This window comes from Melanotaenia boesemani, chromosome 6 (genome assembly GCF_017639745.1).
Source record: "Melanotaenia boesemani isolate fMelBoe1 chromosome 6, fMelBoe1.pri, whole genome shotgun sequence".
Lineage (NCBI taxonomy): Eukaryota > Metazoa > Chordata > Actinopteri > Atheriniformes > Melanotaeniidae > Melanotaenia > Melanotaenia boesemani.
In genome coordinates this window covers 39,249,732-39,262,852 of record NC_055687.1, presented here as the reverse complement: position 1 = coordinate 39,262,852, position 13,121 = coordinate 39,249,732, and the positions used below count along the sequence as shown (strand labels likewise).

General features: G+C 39.0%; 1 protein-coding gene across 2 annotated transcripts in view; it reads right to left on the bottom strand.

The window, feature by feature from the left end:
- tgfb2 (transforming growth factor, beta 2) overlaps positions 1-13,121 on the bottom strand; it is a 117,851-nt gene that overhangs the window by 70,975 nt on the left and 33,755 nt on the right. For both annotated transcript variants that reach the window (XR_006010800.1, XM_041988182.1), the window contains exon 2: positions 2,069-2,232. Coding sequence is in view for 1 of the 2 variants with exons in the window: in XM_041988182.1 (XP_041844116.1) it covers positions 2,069-2,232 (164 nt within the window). In the remaining variant the exon portion in view is untranslated. The remainder of the gene's footprint in view (positions 1-2,068; positions 2,233-13,121) is intronic.

The following is a 13,121-nucleotide window of genomic DNA, read 5'->3' as shown; positions in this document are numbered from 1 at the left end:
TACAATATGGTAAATTTATACAATGCAAAAGTGAAATTCAGATATTTTACCCTTCGAATCAGGAATTCATGTTATAAGCGTCTGAGACTGATTGATTGATTACTAATTAATTTGACTATCTTGAATTGATTAATTCATTAAATTAATTAATTAAGCTCTAATAGTGTCCACAGAGCCATTAGATTAGTATAAAGCTATCTGTGTGGTGGTGCCCGAGGTATAATCAATATTTTGACTAATGATTAATAATTTTATGAAATTATTAAAATTAATAATTTTAATAAACATCTTTAATGTTTAATTATGCTAAATCACTACATTATACATTCCTAAGATTATTTTACTCATTCCTAGGATTACTGTACTCTTTCCTAGGATTATTTTATTCATTCCTAGGATTACTGTACTCTTTCCTAGGATTAGTTTACTCATTCCAAGGATAACAAACCTCATTTCTAGGACTGCTTTACTCATTCCTTCAATTCAATTCAATTCAATTCAATTTCTTTATTGTCCCCAAAGGGAAATTGATTTCGCAGCCAAAACACACACATAGGACAGACATCACAACAAAACATCAGCAAACAAAATCAGAACCGAAGGCATGTGTCAAAAAGAGAGATTCTCACAATTCAAAACATTAAATGAGCTTCAAAAACATTAAATGAGCTTAAAATAAGTTAAATAGAGTCACAGCTAAAAACAAAATAAAACAACTCTGTCACCTTAGGCCATTGCTGTTAAGCAATTGAACAGCAGTAGTGACAAATGACACTTTAAGTCTCTTTGTCCTCCCCAAAGTGGCCTTGAAGCGACGGCCAGAAGGTAATAAAATGAACTCATTCTGGAGAGGGTGGTTTGGGCAGTCTAATATAGACTTGGACTACTTTATACATTCCTAGGATTACTTTACTCATTCCTAGCATTGCTTTACTCATTCCAAGGACTACGTTGTTCATTCCTAGGATTACTCCACTCACCACTAGAACTACATTGAGAATTCCTATGATTAGTTAACTGATTCCTAGGACTAGTTTAGGATTACTCAGGATTACTTTAGTCAGTCTTGGGATTGCTTCACTGATTCCTTCTATTTTTTCACTCATTCCTAGGATTACTTCACTCACTACTAGGACAACATTGAGAATTCCTATGATTAATTTACTGATTCCTAGGACTAATTTACTAATTTCTAGGACTACTTTTTTTAATCCTAGGATAACTTTTCTCTTTCCTAGGATTACCTTGATTATTCCTAACAACTAATATCTAGGACTACTTTACTCATTCCTATTACTACTTACTGTTTCCTAGGGTTACTTTACTCATGTCTATGACTACTTTACTCATTCCTTGGATTCCTTCATTCATTCCTAGGAGTAGTTTACTAATTTCTAAGACTACTTTACTCATTCCCTAGAACTACTTTACTTTTTTCTAGGATCACTTTACACATTCCTATGATTACTCATTCCTAATACTACTCTACTCATTCATAGGACTACTTTAATCATTCCAAGGACTATTTTCTTCATTCATTAGGCTAAAGTACTCATTTCAAGGATTACTTTATTATTTCAATAATTGCTTTACTCATTCCTAGGATTAATTCACTAATTCCTATGATTACTTTACACATTTCTGTGACTAATTTACTCTGGGATGAACTGGGTTGCTATCCTCTGGTTTCCACTTAAGGTAATGTAGTTTTCTTTTAGGTGAAGACAACATTTACATTATCTTCTTTGTTCCAGGTGACTTAACTCTGGCACAGTAACACGTATTTTGATTCTGTTGTAATCTCACATCTCAGCTTTCTGTAGAGACCAGGATTATACATACAGCCCTGCTAGTTGTAAACATACTTCAGTTATTTTAGGCATGTCATGTCAGACAGTTCGGAGAGAAAATAGTGCTTTGATCAAGAGTTTATTTTGTTTTGTTAGTAACCATGTGCTTTGCTCTGAATGCCTTTCAAGTGTTGTAATCCCCCTGTTGTCTTTAGAATAAATGTCATAAAAATATAACATTTCATTTTGATGTATCTCCATGAGACACTGTGTTTTACCTGATAAAGCTCGATGCGCTGTTCAGACACTTGGGCCTGGGTGTTTTGAAAACGGAAGATCCTGAGCTCAGCTTTCACTAGATTGGATGCATTCTTCTCTAAAGATGACACATCGAAGGTCAGCCGTCTGAAGTATGGGTTGAAGTGTGTTGGGGAAATTACATCTACAAAACAAGGGGAGAAACACAAGACTTGTGAGAAATTAGTAAAAAATTATAATAGTTGCACTGGCTTGGGAAAGTATTCACTCACCTGGATTTTTCCAATATTAAAATAAAAAAGAAAGAAAAGAATCCAGATAAACTGGTCATGAAGGACATTTTAGAGCTGGAGACCCATTTGGAGCTCAAGTTCTCATTTATACCCTCCATATAAAATATTACAAATTTCATTCAACAAATAAAATCTAAACTGTGTTTAAGTATGACAAAATCTACATTTTTCATATCCGTGCATACCAGTCTTACAGATAGTAAAAATTAGTTGTTGATAAATTCCATGTGTTCCAAAATAACACGCTTGCACTCATTTGTAGTAATTTATACTTAAAACACCCCGAGATGCAAACTTAACTTCTACCTTTGTATTTTTTTTTTTCTCTGAAGCACTTTGGTGGTCTTGGTGGGGTTTAAATGTTCTAAAGAGACTTGGTTTGGTTAAGTAAAATTTCTACAACCCTAACTCCAAGAAATGGGGATAAAATGTAAATAAAGTGTGTTTGGTTAAAGCTGGTGTATTAAAACCATTTGAAAGTTGAGCCCATCGTCTTTGTAACTAATAGTTAGATAACCACAATTCCAGATAAGCTGAGATGTTGTGTAAACATATAAAAACAGGATGCAATGATTTTCAGATCCCATCATCTCATCTTTTATTCCCAGTAGAAGATCAGCAACATGACAGATGATGAAACAGAGACATTTGACATTTGACCATTTGACCATACAGAGTTATGACAAGGGTGGTGCAGCAAGGCTAAATAAAAGTTATAGTTTTTGCACTGCTGGCAAAACACAGACAAATCTGTGAAAGTAGCAAAAGATGATCTGTCAACTACAGAAATTCCAGCTACCGAAAAAAAAAAAAAAAAAAAAAGTCAAGAAAATATGATGAGACATATTTTTCCTTGGGCTCTGTTGTAGAAAAATACCAACAGAAAAATACATAAGCATGATACAACATGAAAAGACAATGTATAAGACAAATAAAATATGAATGTGGATAAAATGAATATATAATGGATAATATTTAATGAATGTAATAATGATCAATGAATAAATGGAATAAAGGATGACTAATGAATAATACATTAATTATAAGGTCATTTTAACAGCTTGACCAGATAATGGTCAAGTAATGGTAATAGTCAATGGTGAGTAATGGAGCAGATGCATTCGCATCTGTCAGCATGAAGCCAAACTAGTTAAAAAGCCACATGGGGACGTCTCCTCCTAAACACAAAGACAGGCCTGATGATTCCTTTGGAAATAAATGACTGTAGTTTGCAGAGTTTCCTGGTTTAAGCGCCTCACATTTTCAGAGGAATGGATGGTTCCTTCTACCACTAACTTGGATTTAACTATAGTTGACAAAGTAGCAGCCAATAAACTAACGACTAATTTGTGGCTCAGTTCTTCGTACGTTCCTTTGTAAGCATCATGGTGCATGTGGTGGTGGTAGTGGGATTGAGGGGCTTGATGAAAAGGGGGCCCTGCAGAAAAAGTTTGGGAACCACAGGTGTAAGCCCAGATCAATGAGCTGAAGCTGATTGTCCAGAGTAAAAGACTGCAGAACACTGCACACTGTCACCACAACAGACTGATAAAAGAACACATGTTGGGTCAGAGGAGTCTGCAGCTCCGCTACTAAAGAACGTCTGTACTGTCCTATACTGATTAATGCCCAACATGAAACAGCAAAGTCAGCTGAAGTAGATGAACCAAGGTTAACAATACTACTCCTGTTTCTTTTTTTTTTTCCTCCCCTATCCATTCATCAACTGAGAGAGTCACACTTCCAGCTCCTGGACGACAAACTAAAGGTAGAATGTTTACCCAAATGGCTGCAGAGCTCCATGAATGAGTCCTCTGTGCTTGAACACAACATGGTGCATTGAAAGGTTGAGGAGAGCGCTGCAATCAGAGAGACATGCTGTGGAAAGACCAGCACATAAATCTGCTGGTCCTGATGGAAACAGAGCTGGGTACTTCAGGCTGGACTGTTATCTGCTGTCTGTGCTTATCCCAGTTCTTCCATTCATAATAAAGGAACATCAGATACGTTCAGTTCAGGGGACCAAAGTTTTATACCTGGGGAAGAGATTTTTATACCTGGGGACCAAAATTTTATACCTGAGTACCAGATTTTTATACCTGGGGACCAGACAAGGGGGGGTGATGAAGTAATAAAGGAGATTACTGTGTTCCTCTCTCTAACGCTACTGGTAAGTAAGTAAATGTTTATTTATACAGCACCTTTCAAGATAAAAATCACAAAGTGCTTAAAAAAAAGGACTGAAAAAATAACACAATAACACAGAGAAAATAAAAACAAAACTAAGTAAAAGCAAGTTTTAAAAGATGTGTTTTAGCTGCTTTTTAAAAGAGATCATGGACTCCACAGATCTCAGGCAAGGGGAGGAAGGAGGGAGAAGGTGCCTCTGCTACGAAGGCTCTGTCACCTTTAGTTTTTCAGCCGTGTTGGTTTAACAACCAGCAGACCTTCATCACTTGATCTCAGGGATCTGCTTGGCACATAGGGCTGTACAAGGTCTTTGATATAATCAGGTGCTTGTGCAGGGCTCGATAAGGTAAAGCCAGAATTTTAAAGTGTACTTTGTAATAAATGGGAAGCCAGTGCAGCTGGATAAGTAATGAAGTAACATGAGTGAATTTGGAGGATTTTGTTATCAACGTTGCAGCAGCATTCTGAACAATCTGGAGACGGTCAAGAGATTTTTTGCTTAAGCAAGTGAAGATGGAATTACAGTAATCTAGTCTGGCTGAGATGAAGGCATGGACGATCATCTTCATCTCAGTTGGTGAAACAATTGGACTCAGCCTGGCAATGTTTTTGAGATGACAAAAAAAAATAGATCAAACAAGTGATTTTATATGAGCATCTAAACACAGTGCAGGGTCAAGGGTTACACCAAGGTCCCTAACCGAGGGCTTAATACATGAGGCAAGTGGGCCGAGACTCTCAGCCATCTCAGGGAAAAATCTATCAGGGGCACAAACAAGGACCTCAGTTTTTACATCATTAAGTAGAAGAAAGTTGTCATTTATCCAGCTCCTCACAGCATCCAAACACCAAAGCAAGATCTGAAACTTAAAAACATCCTGAGGTTTAAAAGAAATAAAAAGCTGAATATCATCAGCATAACAATGATAAGAAATATCTTTAAAATATCCCATAATGTGCTGCAGAGGCAGCAAATATAAAATAAATAATAAAGGACCCAGAACAGATCCCTGTGGAACACCAAAATCAAGAGATGAAGACGAGGATTTGAACTTTGCCGCAGCCACAGAAACTAATCTCACAGTGTATGGTGCAATGCAATTAGCACAGCGGGAGGTGAAATAATGCCTGAAGGTGGCGAGGGACACCTACAGAAGGAAGGTGGAGGATAATCTGAGTGAGAGCCATTTGAAGGAGGTCTGGGATGGTGTCAACACCATCACAGGCTTCAGATCAAAGACCATAACAGCGGGGGGGATAGCGGAAAAAGCAAACAGGCTGAACATCTTCTTTAACCGCTTTGACGCTTTAACCGCTGGTGAAGAGAGCTCAGCAGCGGCTGGACTTCCTGAGGAAGCTGAGGAAGTTCGGCATGATCCTCAGAAACTTCTCTGCGTGACTGAGTCCATCCTGACCAGCTGCATCACCGGTACGGTGGTACGGCAGCTCTACTGTCACGGACCGCCAACGCCTGCAGAGAGCGGTGAAGACTGCGTCCAGGATCACCAGGACTCCGCTGGCCTCTCTGCACAGATTCTACCAACACAGAGTCCATCATCTGAGACCTCACCCACCCCCAACATGGACTGTCCACTCGTCTCCCCTCAGGAGGAGATCCAGGAGTATGAAATGCAGGATTAGCAGACTCAGAAACTCTTTCTTTCCCTCAGCCATCAGACTCCTTAACAGTTAACAGCAGACTGGAGTCTGTAACAATGGACTGTACATTTACACATACTGACTGTTTACATTATCAATGCACCTTATTATTATTATTCAGTATTTGCACACGTATCATACCGTCTACCTCATGACAGTTCTTTTTTTGCACAATTAATCATTCAGTGCTGAATGTTGCACAGTTTATGTAGCACGCTGCACATTATGTACATAGATTACTTTACTTATATTTTACCTATAGTTTATATTTTATGTTTACTCTTTTGCATGCTCTTCTTAAATGAGATGCAGGACAACCAGACTCAAAAACTCTTTCTTTCCCTCGGCCATCCTGACTCCTGAACAGCTGATAGTCTGTAACAACGACCTGTACCTGCACCCTGACTTTATGTTGTCACGCACAGTAAATATTGTTTACTGCTCATGTGTCTTATTACTTATAACATATATTTCACATGCATCTTATCGTCTACCTCATCACATCGGAGCCTTTTTTTCACGGGTGGCGCATGTTACAAAGTGGTAGAAGGTTGGGAGTATAGATGAGAGGGAGAGGGCTGAAGTCACTTGTGATGATGATGAAGGCCCTGGGGTGTTTTTCTTCTTCAACCTCTATTTAAGTCCCGCTCTGCCACCTCACTGTCTTCTTTTAAGCTACTCTGGTATGATGGGTCTCTCTCCGGCCAAGAGAGCCGGGTACCTCGGGGCCATCAGCTGGCTGCGGGTGTAAATAATGTCTGTAGAGTTGCAGGCATAGCTCCCAGAGACCCAGAGAGACCAGAGTGCAATTAAAATGAGTGAAAAATGCCTAATGCATTTGAAATGCATCCCTCTGTTGTGCTTACAGAAGAATAACAAATAAAAAGCAAACAACAAGCGCAATAGATAAATTAAAAATACAAGAAAATACAAAATCAACAGAAAATACCCAGAGCTGCTACAACAGGCTGCCTCGGACAGCGCTATCTTGAAGACAAACTAGAGGGGGCCATTTGGCCAAAGCCTGTCGAACCGTCGACCATAAATAGCTTATAAAGACTGAAAAAAGGTTTCAGGGATAATAAAATTGAGCTTAATTGTAGTAGCAATGGGCGACCCCCCCTCTTAGAAAAACAACCCATATTTTGAATGACTAAATTCTGTTTGTGGAGATCGGCCGGCACACCGATCATCCGGGGCTACGTCCCTCTGATGCCACTGAATCTGGTGTAATGTAGGGCCTTTTTAAATAGACATGTTATAGATTGAGTGTGAATCATTTTAAGCTGATCTGTTCTGTTATCCATGCTAACCCGCTAACAGTTGCTAACAGTAGCCAAACAAATGTATCATGTGACCTGTGCTGTCCTGTGAATGAAGAAACTTTCCCTACCTTTAGGCCATGCAAGCACAGCTCTCATGTTATATACTGTGGGGTGAACACAAACTATGATTCTTTCTTGTTTCTAAAAGAGTTAAAGTCCCTGGAAACTGAGGAAACACTGATGCTTGTTGTGTGCACTTTTCAGTTCTCGTCGTCCTCTTTTTCTTGGTATAACAAACCAGGTAGAAATGTGAATATCATGGAAGCAGTTGTCAGCTGAAGCTGTTATGTACCACAGTGACGCGTTGTGGTTACCAAATGTATTTATAGACACCTTCAATCATGGTAGTAATTTTCTGTACTTTTGTGTGATGTTTATATTGACTAGTTTTTTGTGCTGTGAAATAGGTAAACGGGACTCTGATGCAGAGCTGCTGGAACACCTGGAGAAGACAGAGGAGAAGCTGCAGGAAGACGGGGAGAAAGTTTACCTCTCACTGGCTGCAAAGCAAAGCCTGAAAACAGAAGAACAGCAGTGCAGTGGTTGGAGTGATGGGGAGCATGGGGTCCTTAATGGAGACTACAAAGATGTATCAGTAATGAATAATAATAATCCCAACAGATACATATTATAAATATTATAATTAATGTGCCTTGCTTTGTAAAATATGCAGTGTTTTCTAAATATACATAAATATATGTGTATATATAATTGCACTGCATTCGGTGCTCCATTAAAACCAAACTTACTTATTTGACTCTAACCCAAACTTTAATAAAACCAAAAGTCAGAGTTAACTGCTTTACCATTTAGGTTCATTTTTATTGATCAAATACAATTTATGGTAAACAAAAAATTATGTGCCAGACAGTTATTGCTCTTCTTCCACTTCTTCCTTCCTTCTCAAGGTGGCGTATCAGTTGCATTTTATATGACGTAATGACGCAGCACCAACTTGGGTCCATCTGTGGAAAACCAAACAGGTTCTAGCACCAGCACCGAACCGGCACTGGTTAATCTTTGGTGGAAAAGGAGCCACAGTTATAGCAGCTCATTTTGGGATAATATGGGATGCTATGTGCCAGGCTCGGGTTGGCACAAGGCAGGGTGGGTGAGTGGAAATCTTGTTTTTTTTATGTGGCTCAGACAAATTTTTTGTTTAGTTGTTTATCTGTTTTTGTACGATGCTTTTCTTTTGCTGCCAACTGATCTACATCTATCAAGGTGCATGTTCTCACTTATGAAGTTCTTTTTGTTGCCAGAAGATGCAGGGGTCCCATGATAATGGGACAGGAGGCAGAGATATCAGCGTGGTCTCGTGGAACTTTAAAGGCCTAAGCCATGTCATTAAGAGGGAGAATGTCTCAAATCTTTGTCTGCAGATGTGATATTCCTGCGGGAGATTCATATCTGGGCAACTGAGCAATGCAAACTGAGGCATAGTTGGATATCACCGATATATCACTGACTATTCACTTCTAATGCCAGTAGTGTCGCTATCCTTTTTAAGAAAAATACTCCATTCCAACTTTCTTGGGATAAATTATGGCCTCTGGTACTATTAATTAATTTATCTTAACCTTCCTTCATATCTACAGTCCAAATGTGGATAATCCCAACTTTTTAAGGAAGTTTTCCAACCTCCTACATGATGCCAGTATTTCAAACATAATAGTTGGAGGGGATCTGAACTGCTACTTAGATCCTTATCTAGACAGAATGTCTTCATGTCCACCTCCAAACATTGCTTAGGTCCAGGTCCTTAACAACTTGATTAAGTCCAGGAATGTAGTGAACATCTGGATTCAGGATTCAGCATCCTGCAGATAAGGTCTAGTCTTTTTACTCACATGTCAATAAATCATAGAGCAGGATAGAGTATTTCCTGGTTGATTCTCATTTAATCACTTCTGTCAACAACACCAAATAATTTCTGACTATAGCCTACTGTCTATGTCTTTGAGTCTCTCCCTCCCAGACAGAGCTATTATTGGTGTTTTAACACTCTGTTGCTCTCTGACAACTTTGTGGAGACTATTTCCACCAAGCTAAAATATTTTATAGAAATAAACAATAGCGGTGAGGTATCTGACTTGATGGGGTATACAGTGAAGGCTGTTATCCGGGAAATTATCATTTCCCATGAATTTTCTACTAAAAAAGAAAAGGGGAGACATTTACTAGTGATTGAGTACACCCTTCCCACTTATGAGGCTACATATTGAGCTTCAAACTCTTCTGAAGACTATGAAAAATAGTTAATCTTAAATATGAACATAATTTCTTCCTGGGTAACCAAATCAACAGCCTTCTCTTTAAATCTTGGGGATAAACCCACAAGGCTCTTGTCATGGCAGCTTAAATGTGTACAGGTCTCCAGGATGATTCATAGCATGACATAGAGCAGGGACTCGGTTAACTAACCCTAAAGAATGAATGATTGTTTTACAGCGAACGGCATTCCTCCAAACGTAACGCCACTCATGCCGACCTGGCCAGTTTCTTTCACTCTTTACATTGCCTAGCTTAGTGATTCTGCCAGGGAAGATCTAGATTCTGATTTTTCACAGGAAGAAATTATCTCTGCTATTGAGCCATTTTCATTGGACAAAGCGGCTGACGGCTTCAGCTGTGAATAAGAAATGCTCCGGTGTTCTTGCTCCGCTCTTACTTAGGATGATAACGAACTCAAAGAGGGATAAAACCTTACTTAAAACTCTTCACAAGGCTAAAATCTCCCTCATTTTGAAGAGAGACAAAGAAGAAACAGCAGCCAGCTACAGAACTATTGCACATCAGAAGTTTGACAGGAAAATAATTACCAAAATGTTAGTGAGTCGGTTAAATAAACATTTCTCATCTATCATCCTGTTGCCCTAAAAATAAGAGCTCATCCAGAAATTATGGTGTTGAAGATAGGGGATGCAAAAATACTCATTAGTTAGTATGCAGATGATATCATATTAGGCTAAAGAAACTCAGAAGAATAAATTACCCTTTTGCTAGAGCTAATCATCTCAACTGTCTGGAAAAACAATCAAATGGGCAAAAAGTGAATTTCATGTCCCTTTTCTAGCACATTCACATCAGGCTTTTTGGAAGCAACCCCTTTTCGGGTAGTTTAGGATCACTTCACCTACCTACCTTGGCTTGACAATACCCAAAAACCCAAAACTCATGCTTAAAAAAAACTTTAAGAGTTTAGTACTAAGCTTAAATGAAATATAGAAGCCTGGAAAATCCTGCCTCTTTCAGTGATTGGTTGCACTAACTCACTGAAAATGGTTTCTCTTTCCAGGTCAGAATCCTTCTATATTTCTCACATCAGCATTCTTTAAAGAGCTTGACTCCATTACTCTGTATTTTATTTGGAATTACAAGAATCACAGAATTTCAAAACACCACCTACAAAAATCCAAACCATGGGGGGCTGGGTTTACCGACATTTGAACATTATTATTGGGCTACCACCGTCAGTGTTCTGATGTTTTGGCAACAAGGAGCTCCGGACAGTTTGGCTCCTTAGCCCCCTTCACGGTTAAATATGGAGGCGAAATCTATAATTCATTCCTCCCTTCCATCTTTGTAATTCTCCAAGATAGAGAAGCCTGAAACCATAAAAATTTTAAGTTTTGTTATTAAAAACTCTAGAACGTTAGAATCTGTTAGAATCCTGAGTCCGGTGAGAAGGGTCCTGAGCCTGCCATTATATATTCAGATCTGTATGAACCATTCCTTTATACCATCAGAATTAGACATTAGCCTTTTCTTCCTCAGGTTGCTCAGGTGCTTCAGTGTCTGCAGGTACATGCTGCAGATGTTTTATCACAAAGTCATTGCTTGTGTTTGATGCTGTGGTCTGCTGAGGGGACAGTACTACAGACAAAGACTGGAGACGTCTGGACAAACTAGTTAAAAAGACCAGGGGCCTCATTTCTAAAGCTAGTTTAGGAACACAAACCGGCGTACGCCAAATATAGTCAACTTTTGGGATTTATAAAAAAAAACAAACTTGACGGGAGAATGTTCCTACCGTCATGGCTACTCTGACCCGGGTGTACGTACAGAATCTAGAAATATAGGAAACAGTGACACCACCGGTCCAGAATAAAATCAAGGAAATGATGTGAAATGTGAAATATTTGTACACAATCCACTATTACCTTTCACACCACATGTTGGATATTAAAGAGGTCAGTATCCAGGGAATCCAATAATTAATCAAAGGCAGAGTTACCAGTCCGGGAGCGGGCAGAGGCAAAAGTCCAGGTTCGGAAATACAGGGTTGATGGCAGACAGGCAGGCAGACAAGGCTGAGTTATCACTCAGGGAGCGGGCAGAGGCGAATATCCAGGTACCGGAATAAAGGGTCGACGACAGGCAGGCAGGCAGGCAGACAGTTATACCGGGTACACAGTAAAATCTGCAGTGTTAATAATGCAGTGTCGAGGTTCATTGACTCTTTCAGAGTAATTACAACAACAGACTGAGTAGAATCCCCCCCAGTTTTGGTGAAAATTTCCGGAGTTAAAAGATGTGTTGATTTGACTCAGGAAAGCCCCGCCCATCTCTTCATTGCACAAACCGTCGAGGACGCCATTATTTCCCTCCTGAACAAACTGCGGTAAGTTTCTTCATATCACATATTTAACTCAATTCATGTCAGACAGTTTAACCGCAATGTCATTTTAGACGAACACTGTGTTGTTGTCCACCGTATTTTAGCTGGTTTTGACTTATTAACACCGAATTCAATACGGCTAACGTGACCGAGTGAATGCCTAGCTTAACATGTGCGCGTGTCCAACTTGACCATGTAAAAGCCAATTAACTTTGCAATATATGTTGGGGGGTAGCTTTGTTTTATTAACATAGCTTACATTGTGGTGACATTTTTGGTAAAACTGCTGTAAAGTAACGGTTAGGTACGTCACCCATTATTTGTGCGTTTGCGCCTTTTTTTTTTTTTTTTTTTTTTTTAAACTGGTGAACATAAAAACTACCAGCTAAGTTAATTACTTACAGCATTAGCGTATTACCTTAAGTCATTATCTGATGCAACATAAAAATAATAGCTATAACGTTAATTGTTTTGGGGAATGAGTTTGCATAAGGTTGACTGCGTACCTCCCCTGCAGTTTGACATAACATAAGGTAACATCATTATAGACGCTCATGTTTGTTTTTTTGGGGTGATTTTCCGTCAGGCCTAAGCTAACGTTAATTGCACGCACTCGTTATTTTGAATGGTGAAAGGGGAAGACCACGTGAAATGCTGCAGTGTGTCACAGTATGTGCCGTACAGACAGTCTAGCAGCTGTGAAATCACCTGCTAACAAGACACTCGGTCATATTTCTGAGGCATGATGCTCTAATCATAAACGTGGTTGGAACTTTAGTTTAAAGCTGATATGATTAGACGTAAGTAGAACTTCAACCTGCCTGTCAGTTTTACTAAAAGCTGACCATTTGTCCTATGTGTTGTGGCATGAAACAAATGTATTATTTTATTTTCAAACTGAACATTCTTCATAAATGTTGGTCTTGCTGCAGGGGTGCTCTGTTGAAAACCATGCACCATGCTATTATATTTGTGTTTTTATCAT